The sequence below is a fragment of the Anser brachyrhynchus genome (genome assembly GCF_964034855.1).
Source record: "Anser brachyrhynchus genome assembly, chromosome: 7".
Lineage (NCBI taxonomy): Eukaryota > Metazoa > Chordata > Aves > Anseriformes > Anatidae > Anser > Anser brachyrhynchus.
In genome coordinates, this window is record NC_137701.1 from 18084929 (window position 1) to 18109027 (window position 24099).

At 37.3% G+C, this 24099-nt stretch overlaps 1 protein-coding gene and 1 long non-coding RNA gene across 10 annotated transcripts in view; one reads left to right on the forward strand and one right to left on the reverse strand.

Annotated features, from left to right (window-relative positions):
• Window positions 1–24099, forward strand: part of PDE11A (phosphodiesterase 11A) — a 135180-nt gene that overhangs the window by 64440 nt on the left and 46641 nt on the right. For all 9 annotated transcript variants that reach the window (XM_080599490.1, XM_080599488.1, XM_080599492.1 and 6 more), the window contains 5 exons: window positions 2839–2974; window positions 4248–4323; window positions 5811–5878; window positions 6243–6335; window positions 9681–9731. In XM_080599490.1, the coding sequence (XP_080455616.1) occupies window positions 2839–2974; window positions 4248–4323; window positions 5811–5878; window positions 6243–6335; window positions 9681–9731 (424 nt within the window). The remainder of the gene's footprint in view (window positions 1–2838; window positions 2975–4247; window positions 4324–5810; window positions 5879–6242; window positions 6336–9680; window positions 9732–24099) is intronic.
• The window catches only part of LOC308198031, a 71552-nt gene continuing 66175 nt past the window's right edge, over window positions 18723–24099 (reverse strand). Inside the window, exon 4 of the long non-coding RNA XR_013953545.1 lies at window positions 18723–19795. This is a non-coding gene — a long non-coding RNA (uncharacterized lncRNA). The remainder of the gene's footprint in view (window positions 19796–24099) is intronic.

The following is a 24099-nucleotide window of genomic DNA, read 5'->3' on the forward strand; positions in this document are numbered from 1 at the left end:
TCTTCTAGTGAGTTTTGCCCTTTCCATTCCACATTCTACATCCCTAACTGATGGTAACATCATGAGATATTTTATGTAGGGAAGAATGGCAAGGTGACTTTCTTCATCACTACTCTAGTGAAGATAAATACAATTTCTTTGAAATTTTAGTGGAAATCCAAAGATTACAGGCTGAGAATCATTCTAGTTATAAACTTTATCTGAAGGAGAGAGAAGGTCCAAGGACAATGTATCTTTTTATGTGCTAACACGTTTTCTTGTTTGGTTTTAGAAGAAATTTAGCTTTTCCTTTGCCTTTCTAGTCTGTGCCTAATAACAGCTCACCTGTTTAGTCCTTGAATATTATAATGAATACTCACATCTTATTTGCTGTTGGTTGTAAAGAAATACCTTGCAAGGACACACTTGCATTATTCTGTTCAGTTCAGCAGATGCCAACACACACCAGGATTGAGTTCAATTCTTATTCGTAAGATGCTCTCCTTTTTGTCAATCACATTGTTCTTGAAGAACAGTTTTGCCATATCTCTTAGTTTTTTCTCTTTGGAAAAAAAAGCTACATGACTTGTATAAGCCTTGAGGGTTCAGTTTGGATGTACCAGTGAGAAGATGCTGTGAGCTGTATCTTTCCTGCACAGAAGTCATTTTAGCGGCTGATGTAGCTGAGATTACTATTCTGCAACCTAAGTATCAGAGTTAGAGGGAAGGTGAGCTGCCTGAGCCAGTGGGTGGGCTGCTTGCTGAGGAAAATATTTGTGCTCCCTCCCAGTTGGACAGGTACAAAGAAAGTTCTGAAATCCCTGCTACTGCTGTTTCACTGTCACCATCCCTGGGGATGACACTCACTTGTGTATTGCCTGATTCTTTGCAGTGTTTTTATGCTGTTTAAGACATCTTTTTGCTGTCTTAGTCCTAGGAGTTGAAAGGGTTCGTGTCACATTAGAGAGGATTGAAGATACTCATGACTCTGGCAGTACAACCTCCCTGCTGTCCCATGTATGTTCTGTCGTCCCTATCAGGGAATATCGCTTTGGGGAAAGTCCACGAGGATGCACCTGCTTGAAGGGAGCCTGCAGCACCGCTTGGTGCTCTAGCTGGGTTTTCTTTCCTGTCTGGCATATGGTGCTGCTGCTTGTGTGTGGGCAAGACATGGGGGCAGTGGTGCACAGCTGCCTGCCTCAGTCCAGCAGCACTCGCTCGTGGCTTTCCACAGTATAGAGAAAATTGTTACTTGTAATTTTTAGAGGAGCTTTTGATTGTTCTGAGTTGCTGAGGATGGAGAGGGAGCCAGCTGTCTGTGATTTACATCAGAATTAAGCACTGATATTTCCTCCTGGTGAAAGTTGAGTGCCTCTCTCCAGAGAGCAGTTGTAAAGTACTTGCTAGGACTGGGGGAAACATAGTAGAACATGCTTCTAAAACTTCTTCCTGAAATATATCTTGGTTCTTTTACTTGAATTTATTTGCCACTTAAAATGCGTGACACTCATAATCCAGTCCTCATTTAAACTGTCTTACATTATAATGATAATATCATCCAGATTTTTAAGGTATGAATTGGGAGCTACACGTTTGAAATTAGATTTTTATCTTCAAAGATTTTTCCTTCCTCTCAAGTATATTGATGCCCTGAAATAAATCTTAAATTATACAAATAAATTTTATTACTTAACTCAAAAACATTTTACTTCAGTAAAGGTTCCTGTCAAAGTGTAACATTTATTACAGTCACTCAAAATCCTTATCCCAACTGAAAGCTGATACACTTAGATTTCTTTGTGTAAATCATTATTATTATCTTTATTTATAGCCTTTTAGGACTATTGAGTTTTCTTTCAAATAAATGACTTAGTTGAATTAGTCTCCAGAAAATTAATGCAGCCAACAAAAATCAATCCTTTCACTTTGATTGAGTCTTCCACGCATTTTACTGTGCATCCTTCATCCCTATCCATTATTTTAAGGTTTCAAACCATTGCAGTCTTTTCCATAGCTGCTCAGTGTCACTTTTTTTTCTAAGTAATGTTTCTCAGGTGCTGAAAATTCATCAGTTTTCTTCTCAAAGCTAAGGTAATATGCATTTATTTATTTACACACAAATAGGTATCCTTTGCCAATGTCAAAAACCTGTTTACAGTAAGTCAATGAGAATTTTCCTGTGGATTGGATGAGGACTTGAAAACTGTGTCTACAGAGACCTTAAGCATAAGCTGTGGTGAAGTCTGGTGTGTCAAGCCCATAATTCTGGTGTCTTATGCTTGTTTACTGACATTCACAGCTCGTATATCTACCAGAATCCACCTACTGTAACACACTTGCTTTATTGATTTCAAGACTTATTTAATGATCTCTTCCTCAGCCACTCTGATCCAGCACTCTGGACCAAATAAAAAATAAGACATTTCAGATGACCAAAAAAAAAATCATTGGAAGTATGGATTTTAAATAACCCAAGTTATCAGCCTAATTTGAAAAATTAAAATCTGAAATTTTGTTTTCAACTAGCTCTACAGAAAACTTGAGAACTGTTTTCTTTTGATGAGCAGAAACGTGGAATGTAATCCTGCTCTTGATTCATATGTCAATGCATTTTATTATTAAATGTATTTATTTTACATAAGAGGTCAATGCTATTTTCAGAAGAAAGAACTGTGTAAAGGAGAGAATTTTTTGGTGTACTGTTCAAATAGATACCAAGTTATTGTTTCATAGATAATGCTCAGTAACCATTAATAACTGTGAACAATTCTGCTGTTCCTATGAATATGCCTGTAAGACATTCTCAACTTTCAAGCAATGTTGTCTATTATTTTCTTCTCTTCCTATGCCTTTTGATAGTTTCAAAGACAGTGTGGAGAAATCATCATCTTACTCTGACTGGCTAATAAATAATAGCATTGCTGAACTTGTAGCTTCCACGGGTCTCCCAGTGAATATCAGCGACGCTTATCAGGATCCCCGCTTTGATGCTGAAGTAAGAGAGTTTTGGAAATGTAAATATACTTTGTATTTTTGGCATTGCTGTTATTATAGTAAAGTTTTATAGTTATAGCCAAGTGGCTGTAAAGTGTGCATATTGTTTTTGAATTATTTTTCCTTGCTGTATGTCCTCCTTCTGGTCTGCTGGTGTTGACATGGCTTTATACAGTAAAAACAGGTCATAGAATTAGTGTATGAATATAGGCAGTTACTAGTCTGCTCGTGATTTTTTTTTTTAATTTAAGCAACGCTTTCCACTGCCAAAGTGCTTTGAGATTGAGGCAAACTGATTTTTTATTGCTGAAAATTCTTCTGTTGTTGTTTGGTGTCAGCAATATCGTCATTGTTAGCTGTTGGGGTGACTGAAACTGTACACAGTGTGAACAGAACCAGTATCTAAAGAGATAAATGTTGTGATCTAACTTAGACAACTGCCCTTTTAATTTCATAATTTGCACAAAACAAATACACACGATGAACTTGTTCTTTTCACACGATGCTTATCACTCCTAATAAATGCTCCACGTGTATCCTAACGTGTTCATTCCAGTCACAGTTTGGAAGATACAGATGCAGATAAAAATGTGTGTATGCATGCCCCTAAGTAAATGTTAGAGGCATAGGGAAGGACAGTCATCACTGCATTCTGTCCAGTGAAGCAGTATTACTGTGGGAGACTTTGCCAGCAGTTGGGCAGCTCATTAATCAGTGGGCAGTCTTGGTCAGCAAGCTTGCCACTACTACAATAAGCGTGCTTGGAAGTGTTTCATGCAAGAGTTTCCTTGGTTCCAGTTTTATTGTGTATGTCATTATAGGTAATAGCTCTCACACCAGCAGAATTTGTCAAAACAAGAAAAATAAAAGGGGCTAGCTGTAAAAATACATGGGAAAAAATGTGTTGATGCTAATTTATTCAGAATTTCAAAAAGTACAATTAACGCCTGGGGTCAATCTCTTGCCAGAGAGATATGCTGAAATAAAGCACATCAATTCTTGATATGTTCGCAGTTGTACTTTTAATATGTTATGTCCTGAATAATTCACCCATCTCATATCTGTTTCACAGTTAGTCCGTTCAAAGTTAGAAGTGCTACCCAATTTGTAAACAGAATATAATAACTTAATAAAAAGGGCAGCATTTTTTTTCTGTTAGTGGATTCATGTGAAAATTTTATTCTTAAACTCAGTTATAGCAATGAATTATTTCTACAGAAAGTCAAGTGTAGTAAAGGAGGAGCATAATGGAAGCTCTCATTTCTATGTTTTAGGCTGACCAGATTTCTGGCTTTCACATAAGGTCTGTTCTGTGTGTTCCTATATGGAATAGCAACCACCAAATAATCGGTAAGGCCTTCTGAAGAGCTTCCCCAATTTTTGTGCTAATGTGAATTTAATTCTGTCTTTTTAATTCTGTGTTCCTTTTTCTTCTTTTTCCCAGCTGAATATTGTTAAGAAGTTACGGTACCTAGGATGCATGCTAAGTATCCAAGAAGGGATGTTTTGACTTGGATACTGTATGGACTTTTTCAGCTTTCCCACTGTGTTATTGTTAAGTTATATATTGTATTGAAACTTGAATACAAAATTAGATGAAAATTAAAATGCTAACACTATTAGTGAAAAAATGTTCCATAAGTTTTGATACTTTTTGACAGTCTGCCTTTTTTTGTGTACAACTCAGGCAACTGTTTCTTCAGACCAGCAAGGTGGTCATTTCCCTCTTTAATGATAAAATACATGGTCAGGGCCAACTTACTGGAGAGACTGTGGCAGCTGTCAGGGTTGCCTGTGGCGGTGGTGTGGGCTGGATCAGGACATTACAAGGTTTTATTGCCTGTTTGATAGGATGCTTCTCAGCGATGATGCACCTGCATTGACCCTGTATTATTACTGGCTTTTGCCCCAAAAAGGAGCACCATTTATAAATAAGTGCCAGGTTTCCTCTGTAACTTTCCACAGAAGAATTCAAGTCAAAACTATAGCAATTTAAATCTGCAAGAGCAAGACCTGTGTGTTGTGGCTGTTGGCTAGAGCTGAAATTGGTAGTGCTTTGCTGAAGGTGCTCAGTGCCATGCAGGATCAGGATCTTTGAACTTAATCAGCAGAGGTGACCTGGGAAAAAATCCTTTTAAAAATATGGCTCGTTGTGAAGTTTACCTTAAAGAAGTAGAAGAAAAACTCAACCCTCTATTGCTGACAGCTTTTAGTGGTTTTCTAAGGGCATACTGTAGCTAAATGAAACAGAAATGGTTTGTTGCAATATAACTCAGTATTAGTTCAGCTAGAGCCAAGAACTTTGAACACTTTTTCAAGTGGTTTAAGGAATGTCATTTTTTTAATTATTCAATAAATTCATGGACCAGTCATGAAAAAATAATTTTTTAAAAAAATGACTTATATACCCAGGTGATGCCAAATTAGCTAATATTTAGGAATGAAGATACTACTCTGGCAAATTATGTAAGTAACTTCAAATTGCTAGGACAAGTTACCTGATTCTGTTTGCCAAGTCCTTAAGTGCTTTCTCAAAGAGATCTTTAACCTTTTGTGAAAGGCATCGTCAGTCACTGTTTAGATCTCCAATATTATACTTACAGGGCAAAGAGTAACAGTTGAAAATAATAAACTGAGCCCTGGTAACAAAAGTCAGACTTTCACATATCAATGTGAAATGTTTTGTATCAATGCTTAATGTTTTTCGTAATAAATATTTTCAATTTTGCTTTTCAGTTTGAAAAAAATATGTTAGAAAAAATGTTAGTAATGAATAGAATATTCTGCCTTATGAATTAATGAATAAAGATTGTAATTCATATTTACACTTTCTAAAGGGGTAGCTCAAGTGCTGAACAGGCTTGATGGGAAACCCTTTGATGACGCTGACCAGCGACTGTTTGAGGTAAGAGGCGTTCTGTTTTGTAGCAGTAACAATTCTTCAGCAGAATTTGGTATTTCTGGGTAGTGCTACTTCAGCCTACTTTAGGGAGGTGGGAATAAGTTGTCTGTATTTGCGGTTTACCATTAGTTCTCAGAAGCTCTCAATAAGGTTGCATCCTAATCAAAACATTTCTCACATCTGATCTTTCTCATCTTTTTGAGGCCAGTGACTTGCATGCATTCTCAAGGTAACCTGTCTAAACATAATTCTTGCTAATATTTCCATGTACTTCCTTTTCAGTTGTTAAGTATTCATCTTTGTGTTTGTATTATAACAGAATGTAAATTGATTTCTTTTTCTCCCCTCTCCCCTTCTCTCATTTTAGGCTTTTGTTATTTTTTGTGGCCTCGGCATCAACAATACAATTATGTATGACCAAGTGAAGAAATCCTGGGCGAAACAGTCTGTGGCTCTTGATGTACGTGTACATCTTAGTGAAACTTATCGCTCACAAGTGTCACATGTAAAGAAAGCTACTGCTTCTGAATTTCTTGTAGTTAGCATAATTTTCTATATATCTACCTCTGCACCTGAGAGCAGTTTCTTATGGTAATGCTGAAGCAGAATTTCCTCAGAGTACACTTAGCTGGGGAACTCATGCAAAACTCTAAGTAATTTTGAACCCATCTTTCACATTTGATTTCAAACCCATGCTTTTTGTTTTTTTTTTTGTTTGTTTGTTAATGTTAGGAGGGGATAGTGATAACAAACCAATTTCTTACAGATGTAGATGTAGGAATGAGTCTAGATGTTACATTTATTTTCCTGTTCATCAGTAACTGAAAATTTCTTAAATTTGATATTTTACATAGCCTGCTGTCATTTTTTTTTCTAGTGCCATAAAGTGTAAATGAATAGTACTGTGAACAGGGAAAAAATTGATCATCGTAGGTTTTTCAAAAGCAACACCTGCTGAACCCTTATCAGATATGGCTCGCTAGAATAAAGTCAGAGCGGGATCTCTAGCAGCTCAGTAAGCTCTGATGTGGGTCAAAGCAAATACATAATGCAAGGTACCTGGCGTTCCAGCACACTGCCTGTCTATATAAAATGCATATGGAGTAGCAAAATGGATAAAAAGGTTTCTCTTTTTTTTTTTTTTTACCCCCCATCTTTGTAGGAGCTACTTTCCTTGTGTTTTTTCCCTATTCATAAAGAACAAAACCTACCAACTCCAGTAAAACAAACTCTAAAAATTCAAAAAATGATGGCTATTTAAAGTCTTATAAGCTAATTCAACAATAAAGTACTATTCTCTATTATATTCTGAAGTTTTTATGCATAAGTATATTGAAAATAATCTTGGTGAGAACAAAGCTTTGAACTTTGAGGATAGATTTGTAGATTTACATTATCCCTGCTAAATCAATAATGGAGGATGGTTTGAATTAAATTCAAAATCTTTTTAAAGGCATTATGCAAGACTGATATTTTTTTAAAACATTGTTTTAATGAAATGGTAACATTGCTAAGATCTTAGTATTGTTATAAATTCCACATCTGATAACAGAAGAAAATGATCTAGATATCCCTGATGTGTGCACACTAACTGTAGAACTCCGCTGAATTTACACAGTACCCACCATTGTGATAAGAACCACTAAAAACACTGTTAGTCTGGATGACATCCGAATTTCTCTCTATATTAAATCAAAAATTAAACCAAACTGGATTTCTATGAAGACAGCATAATATTTTTCCTTTCCTTTAGGGTTGAAGACATTTGTCTATGTATTGGGAATCGATCCTGTAAAGCATTTAGATGTGAATTCTTTTTAAATCAATAGGACTACTCATGTTAGAAAACATTCTAATCATGAGAAGCACTTTGATTATTCCTATTTATTTATTCACTTCGGAGGAAAAATGAAAAACTTTCCTATTTGGGCCTTCAGCGAGATTCCTTATTCTTTACATATCATAGTCTTGAATTACTGTAAGCCTTCATATGCTGCAGTTATTTGTGCAATATTACAGCTTAGACTGAATGTTCTCCCTGGTAAGAAAAACAAGCAGTGCCAGCTTTCACACTTAGATACATAGATATGAAAGTTAACACAGAAATTTATTTACTACTGAAACCAAGGATATTTAAATTTCTTGCTTTAGAATACAGCTTCTTTCTTAGATCTAAAAAAGACTAATAGTCATACAGCTTGAATGTAGATTATACATTTGATAAATGGCCACTATGCTTCAGTGAAGAGTAATTCTATCTATAAATGAGCAACAACTCACAATAATATTTGTGTAAAGTGATTGAAGGCATAGCAGAGAAATACTGAACAAAAGAATGGTATATGCTGAAGGGCTGTGAATCCATTTTTCAGTAATAGATTATTTTATTACTATTTATGTACTTAGCTAGGATGACAGAGTGGCATTTCGAGATGACATTGATATCAGACATAAAATAAATCAATTTGATTTGTACTATGAAAATATTCTTATCCAAATATACAGATTAGAATTCTTGTAAGACTGACTAATAAATAGAAAACCTATATGTAAATAAATGATGGGGATAGGTTGACAGTAGGGTGCTACGTGGTTCTAAACAGGTTGCTGTCTCACACATTAAGGATTCAAAATTGCATATAATTAAAGTTAGAATAATGAAAATTAGGAAGGACTATACAAATCTATAGGAATATGAGTTCAGATAAAGGAGAAGCTTGACAAGAATGTCAGTATTAAGTGCAATCTGTCATAGCAGAAAACAATTTTTACTTATCTTAGATTTCTGACAAACTACAATAGGGTTGGATAGCAAACTAGATGCTCTTTGAGAAAAGATGTTATATACATATTGAAAGTAAAACGTGGGACAGAAGTAAATTGGCATTTATTTATTCTTCCATAGTGTGGGGATGATTTCCAGTTAGTAAAAGAGAACGCCTTTATAACTGATATGAGTAAATACATCTTGGACTTACTGCCACAAGGTATTGCAAGCCAAGGGCATTTGAAATAGAGTAGATTTTAAGATGAAAAATTGATGAAAAATATTTCTAATTTTGAAATTAATAACAAAGCTTTAGTACACAAGCAGACCATGTGTTGCTGTGGAGTGAGGAGGGCCTGTCCTTGCTAGGAATGCTCTGTGTGTGCAAGCTTGCTTGTGGACTAGCACCTTGTCCCATGCACAGTCAGACCTCAGTCGATCCAGCATACAGGATTAGCTTTTGCACCTTCTGGAGTGCTTGTTCAATGCTAGTATCTTCATATAAGGATATAATGTATTCCATGTAAATGTATGCATACTTTTAGGTAATAACTCTAGGTGTGTGTTACTTTGTGTGTTATGTTTGATGCTTTCGTCTCCAGAATGGTAATGGAGAGAATGTCAGGCATAGCATAGAGGTGCTAATTTGCATGTGCTGACATGCCATTAGCAGAGGCATTAAAGCTCTACAGTATAGCAAAAGGCATTATTTAAAGGCTATATACCTACAATTTTTTTAATTAAGTTATTTCTCTTTTAATTGTAGAATTCCAGAAGAACTATGTAAGAGCAGTTATAATATTCAATTACTTACTGGCCATGGTTACCTGTAAAACTACTTGCAACATAAGTGCCAAATGTATACACGATAATGTGTAACTAGTTATTATAAAGTGACATTCAGAACTGAATTATCATGCATAAATATTAATTAAATTTGTTTTAAAAATCATTGATAAGACTGCTGTACAGAGCCCTATTATTTCTACTTGTCAGGTCTGAAAAAAAAAATTTAATCTTTTTTTTTTCCTGGGACAGGTGTTATCTTATCATGCAACTTGTTCAAAGGCAGAAGTGGATAAATTTAAGGTAAGAATTTATGGTCTTGGTTATTTCTGAGAATATAACAGTAAATTAAAGTGCGTGCAGATTAAAGTTTTACTTTACAGTAAGCAGAAAATAATTAGCAATGTTTTATGGAGAATGTATTACATGTTAGGCTGTTATGCAAGAAAGGTAGAAAAAAATCTTTGAAAAAGATGAAAGAGCTGCAGTGATGGGTGCGGAGCAGCTTTTCATTTTAGAAACCACAAATGACTAAAATGACGACTATAACCTAGAACTGCTTAAACTAAGCTGAGATATTTTTTCGGAAGAATATTTCTCTCCTATATCTAGGTGTCTTGCTTTCAATTCCTGACAAAAAAGAGTGCCAGGTAGTCTTTGTTCATGCTTTACACCAATGACTGCTTTTTTTCTTTATATAAAAAAAAAAAAAAAAAGAAAGAAAGAACCAGCTTGTCTTATGGGCGATCAACAGAGGGCTCATCCCTAGAGAAGGCAGTCTATCCATGGGATGAAATTGCTCCCATCTTCCCCGTTGCAGGGCTCTGGCAGCTGATCTGCCTGCCAAGGTCTCCTGGGGCATCCTGCCTTGAAATCTCTGTTCTTTTCACTGTTTATTATATTGTTATATTTTGTGTAAGCCCTATGTTATATTAAGGTCATCTTGTAGACTTGACTGGCTAGTAAACAATTTCTCCCTTTGGAGGTGTTTGGGGCTAAAGTGTCCCCTTTCTTTTTGGTGATTTATTGTCACATGCCGGTGGAAATGTCTGTTATGATTTACCTACGTTCTGGTTCAGTCAGAACAGGAATAAACACCCTTTATAGAAACATCTGAATGAGAGTAATGCCAGTAGTTCACTACTGGCTTAACTGACATGGGACCTAACAGCAATTAGTGACTTTGGAGTGACAATACATTTCAGCTGACAGCTTTTCAACATTTTATCTCTAAGCATGCAGGAACTGCACACCAAGAGCTTAGAAATAATTACATATTCTTCCTGCTAGTTCAAGCTGTTTATTTCTGTCTTTGCCATCTTATTTCTTTATAGCCTTAATAAAGTGGCTTTCCAAAATTTTTATTTGCCCAAAGTCTCAGGAATATTCTGATACAAAGCAAAAAATTGCAAGTATATTTGTACTTGCTCTATCTTTTAGCAATGAATTAATAGTATTGCATTACAGAAAGCCTGCCAAGATTAAAGTTCATTTTTACTTGAAATTTTGTCAATAACTTCCTACTGTTACTGGATGAATTCACAAACTCTTATTATATACCTGGTATGTTTTTAAGAATTAAAGTTCATTACCATGAGCAAGTTCCATGAAGTAAATAACACTTATTTCAGTTGCTACTAATCCTGTTTGAGAATTAATAGAACAACAACAACAAGTAAGAAAACGGTAAGAAAATTTGCAGTAAAGCTTTTGGTATTCATTAGCGCTTACACTAGCAGGCACACATTTCTCTGGAGGCCAGCGTGGGCAGGTGTGGTGCTGCTGGCCCGGAGCGGCCACCCGCTGGGTCTGCTGCCAGCGCCCAGGCAAGTGGGAATGGAAGGTGCATGCTCGTCACTCAGAGAGCTCATTTTAGCAGTGAGGGAGGGGGCTCAGCCCTCCAGGCAGACACAAGCAGTATGGCAGAGATCTGGATTCAGAGCCTGAGCAAATCCCTTAGTCTTTGCAGGTAACAGTCTGGGCCTAGGGAAGGTAATGGGAGGTTTGCCATTGATTTTAGTAAGCCAGGGATGTCTGTCTGTGGTTTCATTTGGCATCTGTAAAATTGCAAAGCGGTGATCTCCATCACACCCTCCATCCATTTACTCATGGTAGTCAGTCTTTTGCACTGTGTTTTGATAGAACAAGATCTCTTGAAAAAAAAATATTAAAATTTAAGCTCCTGTCCTCTTTTTATGCCAGTTTAAAATGTATTTTAAGTTTGTACCAACTTTTGAGTTGGTGTGCAGTATAAAACAGGCCCTTTTTTTCCTGAAAAGTTCAGTTTTTAAGATGAGGAAAGACATGTGGAAGCTTAATTGATGGAGTTTCAACAACAGCCAATTGAATCAGGATTATTAATCAGAACTAATTGTGGCATGCCTACCATTATTCCTTTACTGGGGATACGCACTGTACTTCCCGGTTATAAGAAAGAGGATGTTTTCTGAGATGTATGGAATTAAAATAAGAGTAATGAATACACACAATTTATAGTATTCTACATAGACTTTCCATTGCTAGATTATTTTGCTACCAAATATTTTTCAACCTTGATTTTAAATTTAAATTATGATGGCTTCCTTAAAAAATAAAAATAAATAAAAAAAATCATCAGATATGCTGCTAAATTCTTCTAAACTGCATAATATTTTAATTTTTCTGGCATTTTGCTGCATTACTATGATAGGTAGATTTGTGATACCATTGCTGTAGATCTAGGAAGAAAAATTAATTTTTTTTTTGTGAGCATTTGCAAGTAAAACAACAAAAATCTACCTTGAAGGAAAACATTTATTACGTATCTGAGAATGACTGTCTGATATCTGAGCCTGATTTATCACTACACTTCTTCTCGCTTGCATCTACACAACTGCATTAAACTGGCACTGAATTTTGGCAGGATAAACTAAGGTAATGCACCAATGAATCATACCCATATCAGTATCATTTTTTTGAAAAGTTAGAAATATGTATGATTTTTAAAAACTGGCAACTCAGTCCTCTCTTGTATTTTAAACTTGGAAATGACAGAAGTTTTTATTTTATTACGTACTAGTGCTACTGTTTAGCTATAAGCATTTGTAGTATTGGAATAGAAAGATCTAGGACTAGTGAAGTCTGATTGATGCTATCCTATAGCATTGTCCTGCAGTGCCAGGTTTCTTCTCATTGAAATGCAGACTCTCCAAGCCTAAAAATAGCTATCCTTTAGGCAAATATAGAAAGCCAAGCTACATGAGTAAAGAATGCAGAATTGTGTAGGACAGGATATTTATAGCAAGAGTTACTGGCTTCTGAGACAGTAATGAACAAGTCCTGTGACTTAAACAGCAAGCAGTCCCACAAACACACATCACCTTTAAATTTAATGTAGTTTCCAAAGAGAATATGTAAACACTGTCCTATTACGGGTAATATACAAGAAGCTATTTTAAAAAAGCTAACCTAATTGTGCAGCTGTGAATGGTATAAGCCAGATCAATATTTAATGACTATGATGCATTATTTATAGCCCTGTGAGAGATTCCCTTTTTTAGGTCAAACAGCACACAGGAGAGCTACACAACAGAAAATAATGTATTACCTGCTTTACAGAGGCTTCGATTCAAAATGTATCATTAATAACAAACCCTGTATTTCTCAATTGCATAGCCTGAGGTGTGGCTAGTTAAGACTTACCTTCGCATGGGTAGGCTTTTGTATGTCTCTCAAAAATACAGAGATTAACTGAGTAAAGATGAAGAGATGAACCAAAAAGAGAAACCACCTTTAAGACTGCTACTGTATATGACAACGTAAACAGTTGAATACATGAAAAATGACAGATTTAAGTGAATTTGATACCAGGAGTGCACTACATGTATGAGATGAAGTGAATCTGCATTTGTCATACATTGTGTCATTACAATTTTTACACCCACCATTAAAAGTAGAACAGTGGCAACACAATGAGAAATATAATTTTATGTATCAATTTTATCTCCAGTCTCTGTAAGGAGGGGGAAAGCATTCCTAGACTATATTATTCTCTGTTGTGTCATCATCTTTCAATTTAGAACTATTTTAGTTACTTTTATGTTGTGGTAATTAAATCATTTGTAGTGGTTTATAATAATTGCATTATAGTCTTACTTGGTAATTAAACTTAAGAAAGACAAGTTGCCCTTTGTTTTGGACCACTTATGAACTATTAACAGTGTTTATATACGTATAGCTGGAAGATGAGATTTTTCACACTTGGCTGTGTAGGTGACACTGTTTCAAACTGCCGGGCAGCACGGATTTAACAAGGACTGCAGGCATGTAGGCGCGCTGCAAAGTCAGTATGGCAAACTGTGGTCCCAGCCACACATACGGTGAAGCACATACGGTTCTTTGAGCTCCAAACCTCTCTGTAAGTGCATGAAGTTATTCACACATTTAAGTAGCTTTAAGGTTGTCCCTAAGACCAGTCACACAGACTCTTTGACTCCTCTTTGCTGTCACAGGAGGGACTGTGCTGACACCAAGCTGTTCCCCAGTGTTATTCCAGCAGTTCAGGTTTCCCTGAGCATAGTGGCAATGGGGAAAATAAGGGGAAATCTAGAGGGCAAACAAGGCTGAAGTGTTAATATCAAGCTGTGTCCCCCTTCCCTTTTGAGAAACACTCCTGCACAAGATGTAAAGAACAGCTTATTTTTCTCTGCTTTTCCGCATGCACTGCCTACGTAAGACAAGACCTACAGCATCATGTTGAGAGCTTCATAATTCATGAAACTGAGATCATTATTGTATTACATGATTTCTTACCCTTCTACATGTGCCTATGTCTTCAGTTGTCATGGAAACAAGAAGTCAGAAATGCATTGCATATACTGAAAATGATTACAAATAAAAAATAATGATTAAAAATAAAATACTGCTATTTTGTACTAGTTTCCGAAATGTGAGGCTCTCATCTGGTGACAACAGGCTAATGCTCTCTAGTTCAATGATATGTAAAACTGGAAAATTGTTTTAAATTTCACTGAAGAGAAGGAATGGCAAGGCATGGTGAAGAGGAGGAGTAAAAGACTGCTCATGATCTTTTCTCATACAGCGTATTTAGGTTTGAGAGCATCTAATGAAATTATTTGGGGTACGGATTTTAATCTGACCAAAGACCTCCCTTCTGTAAATGTTTATTTAACTACGTGACCTATCACTGTAGATCTTAATAAGTGTAAAAAAAAAAAAAAAAAAAAGGAATTAACAGAAGCAAAAGGCAAATGAGGACTGTTGCACAGAGACAGTTGCCTCTGGCTTAGGCAATCTCTGATGTGCAGCTCACCAAAGCTGGGAGGAGTGCACCATGTCCATCACTCTCAGAATTAAGGTACAGGGCTTAGAAAGGACCTTTGGTCTGACAGAATACAGCCAGCCTTACGTTATTAACCAGTGCCTTCCAACAGCGTTGTTTGGAGAGGGAAAAAAAAAAACTACATTCTTTGCATCACTTTGTCACCCAGAAAAGAGACTATGCCCTTTATGCTTAAGTTGCAGAAGAATGCTCTTTGACTTCTTTGTTACTGTCATAAATCTCAGAAATTGCAGATACAGAGTCTGATGAAAACCCCTGAGTTTGCTGAATTGTTTGTTTTAGTAAGAGCTCTTTCCCTTCCTTTCTCAACCACCTGCTTCTGGAAGTATTTCCCAATCGCCCTACAAAGCTGTTCTTCAGCTCTTTTCTGCAGTCCTGGGACCTGGGACTATCAGGTGCATTTCTTCCAATGCAACAGTCCCTCTCCCAGCATGAAACCTGATCCAGTGTGATAGGACTTACTGAGAATAAGGCATATGAAAAAACACTATGACAGTTTATTGAGGGAAACTAATCTATTTTTGTTTCAATTTGTTCCATGAGGGATTATATCAGAAATAAGGGAAGTGGGACAACTTCACTGTGTCAGAGGCTTGAGAGGCACCTGCTTATGAACTACTGTTAGAGCAGTACTATCATACATCAGTGCCTACCCTAATGTTAGGGATGCTTGATAGAAAATAGTGGAATTTCTGAATTTGCTTTCTGAATTTTAAACATTCGGCTTTATTGAATTTAATTTTATAGTAGCATTGTAGTTGATCAAGATGAGATCAAATTGTTGCAAAAGGTCACTGGACAGATTTTTTCTTTTTTTCTTTTTTCATGCCCACCTTTTTATTTTTTGGTAAAAACATGGAGCTTTAGAGTAGAAGGTTCCCTTCCCTCCAGAGCAAGTGAAGTATGTGTTTTCCAGGACATTGTGGAGGGAGGGTTTGCAAGCAATAATTTAACCTGGTGAAGCTTGAGTACTGAGCTGCTCTCCAGAGGGGCTTAGACCTCTTTATTGGCTACAAAGCAGGTTAAGTGAGGTTATAGCAGTCATGAAGAGCACATCCGCCACCCCCTGCCCACCTCTGAAAACTTGCAGCCTAATTAGATAGGCTCCTTGCTCTCACACTGTTGTATCAGTGGTGCGCAGCAAGGTGCTTCTTCATGTAGTGCTTTCCCAAATACAAAGAGGGGGATAGATACAAAAACACTCCTGTTAGATATTTCAGCATTTCTGCTTTATGATTACAAAGGACTGTTATGTTTCTGTTATAAGCCTGCATAAAACCAGTTTATTTTGAAGAGTAGGAGATAAGTAAATCCTGGTTTTGAAAATTTTTCTCTTGAGGAAAAATCATATTATGAGAGTTCAGGAAAAAGTGAGAAACTTGTGGCCTGGAAGCTAGATAAAGCCCACAATTTGATCATATACCTATGCCCAGACTTTTTTTTTTCCTGTTAGTTTGAGTTAGCACGGGTCATTAAATAAACTTGGGAAGGAATGGTCTTCCTTCAACAAGGAAGAAGTTTCAGTCTACAGATTAAGTCAGGGTAAGGGAGTCATGCAGATGTTAATAAGAAACTTTCTGTGGTAATACGTTTTACATATGCAAAGGAAAAATGTATTTATTCATAAGTGTCTGCTATACAGAATAATCTCTGCACATATTTGCACCGTATGTTAAAAAAAGGGGGGTTAAGGGGTTAGGATTGAAAATGTGAAAAATCAATATTGATATTCTGACTGCAGAGTAAGGACATGGTAACTAGAAATATTAAGTAATGAGTACATCTAAGATCAATTTCTTCATAGTTATACTACATCTTAATTACTCCTGTTAAACACCTTGACAAGTAATAAACTTCTATTACTGAAAATAACAGAAAATTAAAAGTACTGTCATGGTCAGAATGGGTCCTTATACTACTTCGTTTTTTTTTTTTTAAAAAAAAAGCCTTCTGAAAAGCTGAAATACATTTCAGTTGGTTTAGATTATAATAGAATTCTAGGAATTTCTGCCGTATTTCATTATTGTTTTACAGTACTAAAGTATTTGAAGCAGTTTAAAATATTGCTGACTGCCTTAGATAGTGGCTGCTTTTCAGTTTCTTAGTAATTACACATACTAGTACAGTGATACTTCAACAACAGAAATTTTCTTCAGAGGAGTGAGCAATAAACTTGGTTATTAATTTGCCTGTACTAAAAAAAAGTGTGCTGCTACTTTGCTGCTCTCAACTAGTATATTTGTTATTGAAATGGGAACTTTCTTATTTGTTGCGTATATTTTCCTATCCAAAACCACGGTTGGTCCAGGACTTGAGAATGCTTAGATAGGCAAATTAGAAATAGCTGTTGTTGGGGACATAGCATTGTTCCAACTGAAGGTGAAATGATTCATTCTCCAACAGACCTGTTGTCTGTCCTTCAATCTGATCGGCCATCATACCCTGCAAGATTCTCTTGTCAAGTGGAAAGCACTGAGGAATAAATACAGTTCAACATTGCTACAGTGTTTAGCCAACAACCATGCAAAAAGTGATAAGGCTAGAATACGTTTAAAGTGTCGTGCAAGGCTGAGGAATATCTGAAGAATTGTTTTTAAAAAATCAACACTTGTGAAATGATAAAGTAGTATGCTTTGGTCCATGACAGATTTGGGAATTTATATTTGGAAAGATTTCCAGTCAGGAAGAAAAATCTATCTAGCAAAGACTTGTGCACTGAAATTGCAACAGAATAATTAAAAACTGAGATACTTCATTGAAAGATGCTACTTTAGCAGGTCTTCACTGTGGGTTTGTAATGGTTCTTTCACTGTCTACAAGGGGTGAGTTATTCCCACACAGTTAATATACATCCCTGTGGAGGAAAGAATTCTTCAAAGAAATGCAGAAAAAAAAAAGTATAAAATTTCAATAATATTTTTGAATAATAATTTCATTTAACTGAGCTTAGATTCTTTTTGTAGCTTAGATTCCTTTTTGAAGTTATAGCTGGGAATTTTCTGATTGAAAAATCAAGTTGTTTTTCACCAAGCTTTATTTGGATAGAAATTTAATGCTTTGCATTAATATTATCAAAATTGATTTTAAAATGAAACAAGTTCCCTAATAGCAATACTGATTTTTGAAACCAGGATGGAATCATTCATTTTCCCCCCAGCATGTACCCTACAAAAAGACAGAACGCTTTTCTTTATTTCTGCCTGGATACTGTGTTCTGGCTGCAAACAGCTGTTTGTCATAAATGTTTGCTGGTATTGATTTTAAATTATTAATGGTAACATTTCTGTAGGCATTTAAAAAATATTTTACAAAAGGAAAAATAAATGTCCTTCAAAGAAAGAAGGCAGTGCCCTTAAAAGGCCTTTTACATTGCCAACTGGTTCACATTTAGAGCTAGAATCTTTTTATAATTAAAGCCCTAGAAAGTGAGGGATGAGAGAGAGCTGAGAAACGTTTTTCTGAGATGAGTCTGTTTGGCCACTGGGTGCCATCCTTGCTCCACTTTAAGTCTGAGCATTTAGTGTTTTTGTTAGGCTGTAAAATCCTGGAAAAGGTAATACCAGTGCAATTTCACAGCATCGTAACGTTTGTGTGTGTGCATGTAGTGGAATATGTTAGCAGCACGGACAGCGTGTCCTTCCTGAATGAGTCACAGAGAGAACTGGGAGAAATATCCTGACAGGTTCAGCCATGTTATGTCCACAGCAATATCCAGCATTTTTTTTTTTTGCCATCCTCCATCAGCTCATATAGAGCACGGCAGTGCTGGAAGACCAGATCCTGCACACAAGCATGTGAGCGGCTGTGTTCTGTGCAGTATTAATTTAGGCTCTGGGACTATTTGAAAAGAAAAAATGCATGGATGCACAGTTGTTTCCTAAATAGGTTCATATTTGGTGTGTGTGGGCCTGTGTCATCCAAGCAAAACTATATCTAGCATATATTATGTTAAAAAAAAAAAACACTTTTGTTCATTATTTATTCTATTGCTTCATTATCTCTGGGGGATTTCTGAATTGTTTTAGTCTCAAAAATCTCGTTTTAGTCTGGGCAAAATCCCAGACAGTGTACATGTATTTTCTACCAGAGAAGTTATGACAGTAGTTCTGCATTTTTATTTTTTTAAATTAAAAATGTAAACACTTAAAATGTGTGAGAAATAAGATCTAGCACTTCTTTTTTTGCTCCAACTGTATGGAAAATGCACAGATTGTACTCTGGGCAAAAACAGAAAGCTGAATATTTTATGAGGCCATTTCTGTGAAGTGTTCCGTCATCTTTTGCGTTGCAACAAGCTATGCCCAGGGCTGAATGTGCACAAAAGAGCTGAGAACATCAGATATCAGTGTTTCCAGCACCTTTGTGATCCCCCTGCACGTACTGCATTCTGTTTGGAGTACTTAAACTTAGTATAACAAACCCTGCTTTCTGTGCTGCTGTGCAGTAGTGTGTTTTATCCCAGGCATACAACAAGCTCAAGGGCATACACGGGGGAAAAAAAAAAGGCTATTTCTATTTTAGAAATTATGCACGTATATTATTCCATATACACTACCATTAGACTGATTGCAAGTATCTGCTCATGTGTCTGCAGTTCACCTGTGGTGGTGCTGGTAAGAAAAGGCTGTAAGTGGCATAACCAATGCAGTACTGTGGCAGGACCTCGTCTGTGGGTAGCGCCTGTCCCAGGGATGCGTGGCACTTACCTGGAGGAGACCCTGGTGACTATCTCCTGGTGTGGCCCAGCAAAGCAGCCTTGGTAGGGATCCATATCCAGCTCCTTGCCCGGCCCATTTCTTGCTTGTCTGCTCATTAACTGCATCTCTGAGTCGGTGGTGGCTCAGGTGTTGGTGCAGCTTTGTACCAGGCATGGACAATCCTCAGTGTTCTTGAAAGAGTCATACAGACAGACCTTGTCACTGAGATTCACAGCTCCACATCTCCGCACCTGATACAGCCTTTCCACAGCACCCTCTAAGCATACAATGAGAGGATATATTCAAAACGTTAGACAGACCAAAGGTATCTAGGAGAAAAGGAGCAATAATATCAGTCAGATATCATAGTATTGTGATAGGGGCCAGTTAATGTGTATTTGTAAGATCTTCATTAAGAATTCTATCAACAACATAAAAGAAGTATTTAAAGCTGTGTTGCAACTTTCTACCTCAAAATAGCAATAGATGAATGGCAACTTTTGTTTAAAGCTAGTTTATAAAGCTAGTAAGATCTAGGTAGTAAGTAAAGACCTGAAAAAATACAAGATTTAAGTGTCTATTTATTTTTGTTGAAAGAGCAGGATGCGTACATTTTGTATTTTCTCAGCAACAATGTTGTGATGAGGCTGTGGGCTGTGTGTGAAGCAGAGCTTCCTGCTGCTCTGCTGGTTGGGGGCCTGGACTTGCTCTGCTGGTGGGCTCCATGGGGCCGAAGGGTGCTGTGGAGAAATGTACCTTGGTTCCAGTGAGGGAAATTGGGCTAATCCTCCTGGCTTGTTAAAGCTGTAGCAAGATGAAACTGGTTTGGGGTTGGGTGTTTGTTTTTTTTTTGGAGGATGCTGTGTTGAGCACTCCTGAGGGTGCCTGGGGAGTGATTTATAGATCCAGAATAGGAAAGGTGGATTTAGTTTTTTTTTTAAAACCTGATGAGAACTAAGGAGAAAAAGATAAAGATGAAACATTTAAAGACAATCACTGTAAGGTTCTCTATAGCTTTTCTGTAAATGTATGTTGAAAGTTTGAAGGCATTTTCAGCATTACTTACTGTCTGCCTAGCACTAGTCTGCTATGGCTGTCACTCTAGCAGATTTGAAATAGGAATTTCTCCCCAGCTGAGTAGTAGCCCACTCACACTTGCTTACCACCAGTCACCAGTTCTGCCAGTCTGATTTGTCACAGGTGCTTAACAAGAAAACCTCAGTGGCCATCAGGAATGCCATCCAGTGCCACTGCTGAGTGCTCTGGCAGCACTGCCGTGGCCCATGAGCAGTGCTCCTGTGGATTGTGACAAAGTGCTGGGGTGTTTTGTGCTGCCTGAGTAGGCTGGGACAGAAGAACTAGTGTAATACCAGTTCACACGCTATTGTGGCACTGGTGGTTTTGTTTGTTTTATTGTTTTGTTTTCTTGTGGCTTTTTTTTTTTTTTACTCTCTTCTTGGCAACGCCTTCACTTCTCCCTTGTGTCTTCACACTGTGCGTGTTCTGCTGGGAATTGCAGGGCACGAATTGGGCTGTTTGCCACCAAAAAAACTGGTTCCTCCCTGCTTCTTCACATCTTCTGTGAAGAGAACCCTGACCCTGTTCCTTCCACCCTTAATCAGGCTTTTTCCTCTTCTGAGTCTTCAAGGAAACAAACAGAGCCTTCCTTTCACATTCCTAGGTCGTCTTGTGGAGGAGAAGGCTGCCTTGTATCCCTCTGCACTCACCCTCCCAAATTTATAGGCACGAGGGGATCAGTGCTCATTACCCATTCTGCTCTTCATGGAGCAACAAAGCTGACTCTGCCTACCAAAACCAAGTAGGGCTGCTGTGGGAAATGGCAGCCTCGCATGCCTGACGCTTATTTTGTATCACAGAGAAATATTTGCCCTAGGTTTGGTGCTAGTGTTTGTTTAAAATTCTGGGACGGAGACTGAATAGACCCTTTTGTATGAGCTTCTCATCTGTACCAATGGTCATAAAAAGTCGACAGTTGCTAGCCTGTAGTATGTGACACACTGGCTATTTTCTAATCACCATACGCCAAAAGGACGTGAACACTCCCCTGCGCGCCTCGGGAGATCATTGTGTACAATGTGTATGCCCTGTAAAACTCCAGTCCTGGGCTGCTGTGGTTATGTACTTTGGCCTTAAGAATAATAGATACTCAGACCATTAATTGCTTTTATTTTATGTGTCTGTTCTTTTAAAACAGAATTTTCTTGTTGCTTTTATAGGCTGTCATATATTTTGTTTCTATGTGCTAAGAAATAACTGTAATGCTGTGGATCAATTTTTAGCAACATAAATAATGTATTTTGTATCTTTTCCATTATAGTTTATAAGAAAATTTTAAGTGTAATATTTTTATCTTCATCAAATTCATTATTCCTTTTGATGGGTCCCAACTTGAGAAAGTAGCATGTTCAGGATTGATTGATCAGAAATACACTTCCAGCTTTTCGGCTATAGTTCTGGGCTTACGTTTGGAAATTGCTTGTGAAATGCTGTGATGACATATCTTCCCTTGTCCTTTTAAAAATAAAAGTATAAAAATACATTCTTTTCTCAGGTACACGTAGCTTTATACCAAAAAGTAAATACCATATTTTTGTCCTGAGCCCACAGTGAAGTAGATATATTTGATTTGACCATTTGCCAAACATAACTTTTTGAAACAAGACCAAATGCAGCTTGCTTTCTTCTACAATTTGTCTAAATTGCATCCTGCATTGCTAGTTTGCTAGTTGAGGACGTAGCAGTACACAGCAGTATACACTGCATGCACATGCTTGATCTGCAGGTTTCAAAGCTGAATGCAAGAGCAGCATTATTCTCAGTTTACAGATGTGGAATTCTTGACATTAAACGATGACCTTTTCCAGTAAAGGGCCCCGACACTCACTGTGGGACTTGGGGCAGAACTTGGTCATTTGCTTTTGCGATTGCAATCCGCTGCTTATCTGCTGGATTACTCTGGAAGAGCTCAACATTCAGAAGCCCTGTTCTAGGGACTGATGATATCTTTCACATCTGAACAGTTGTTAGATAAAACATTCATAGTGTCCAACAGAAACTGGGAGTTTGGTAGATCTGGTGGTGCAAAGCAAGTGTGCCAGGTCTCCACATCTCATGCTTTCATCCAACTGCCTTCAGAGGGGGCCAAAGCCCTGCTCCTGTTTCACTCTGGTCTACAGTTCCAGTTATTTGAGTATCCCTCTGTTCAGGGAATCAAAATTTGGCAAAAGTTGTAGAAGGGCAAATAAATTATGATTTTTTTGACCCTGTTTGAGCAGAGGTCTGGACTGGCTGGTGTCGAGAGGTCCTCTCCAACCTAATGGCTCTGTGACTCCATGTGATCTCTCTCCAGAAGGCAGCAGTGATAGTCATGTTAAAAGCCCATTAGAATTAAAGTCCACAGAGGAACACACACACACACTTTGAATCTCTTCCACAGCCACTTCCCTTTACTGTAAATATTACAAGCTTTCATTTAAATGCTGCTGTCCTGCTCCTGCCGGGGTTGGTCATTGGAACAGAGGCGCTGACTCAGCACTCTGAAGGCAGAGAGGCGCCAGCCGCAGCCTGCAGTAACAGATGGAGGCCTTTAAAACCCGGGTTGCTCTGGGCATTAAAACATCCCTGAGCTGAAACATTTGATTCTTGCCCTTTGGAGAGAATAAGAAATGTGTCAGACTGGAACATAACAGACTTTGGTCTTCCATGGCTGGGAATATGTGCGGAATTTGTCCATTACTGCTATCAACTGACTATAAAAGATAAGTTGTAAAAAATGTCTGCAGATATAAATATAAGCAAGTATTTTTAGAGGCCTTTATACATGAAAAGAACCCTTTACAAATCAAAATCTATGCCATCAGAAGTTACTGCCTCCAGTATGGTTTGGTAGATGATAAAGATGAAGGCATCACATTTAAACATCTGCTTTGATGATTTCTTTGCAGTTTTTGATGATCGGTCTTTAAGATTTTTTCAGGTCCTGATCTTCTGAGAGCTACAGAAGTACTCAAAGAAGTACTTCTGAGAAGCTACAGAAGTACTTAAAAGGGCCTCAAGTCTGACTTCATCTCAGTATCAAATATGGAATACATAAGATTGCTAGGAATATACTGTTACAAGTATTAGTTCAAAATCATTTAGCCTTCCCTGCAAATTATATTTTGTCTTGTGTTCTCAGTATCAAATGGGATCAAAAGCTGCGTTTCCATATTTTATATATAATGCTGAATGGAATTATTACAACCAGATCCTTCAGCTGTAGGTATCTTCTGTGTAAGAAACTTCTTAAGCTGCCTATCAGTGTGTGATGACCGGTGGGAAGTATGGATGGAATAAAAGAAATTTGGCAAGATGGGAGAAAATGTAATCACCACCAAATTGCCCTCTTTCCACTACTCAGCCAGAATGGTCTCATAATCAAATTCTGCTACCGGAGATTGCTAATTGTCCAAATTGCTATTTCATATTTGTTCCTGGGATGATACAATTGTCCCCCTACATGAGGAGTTATCTCCCTCTGAGCATTTTTTGCACTGGTAACGTGGACTGGCCTGCTGGTCTCTGCTGAAGGTAAATCTGAGTAGCTAGAATGAGAAGAGTTTAGCTCGGTATA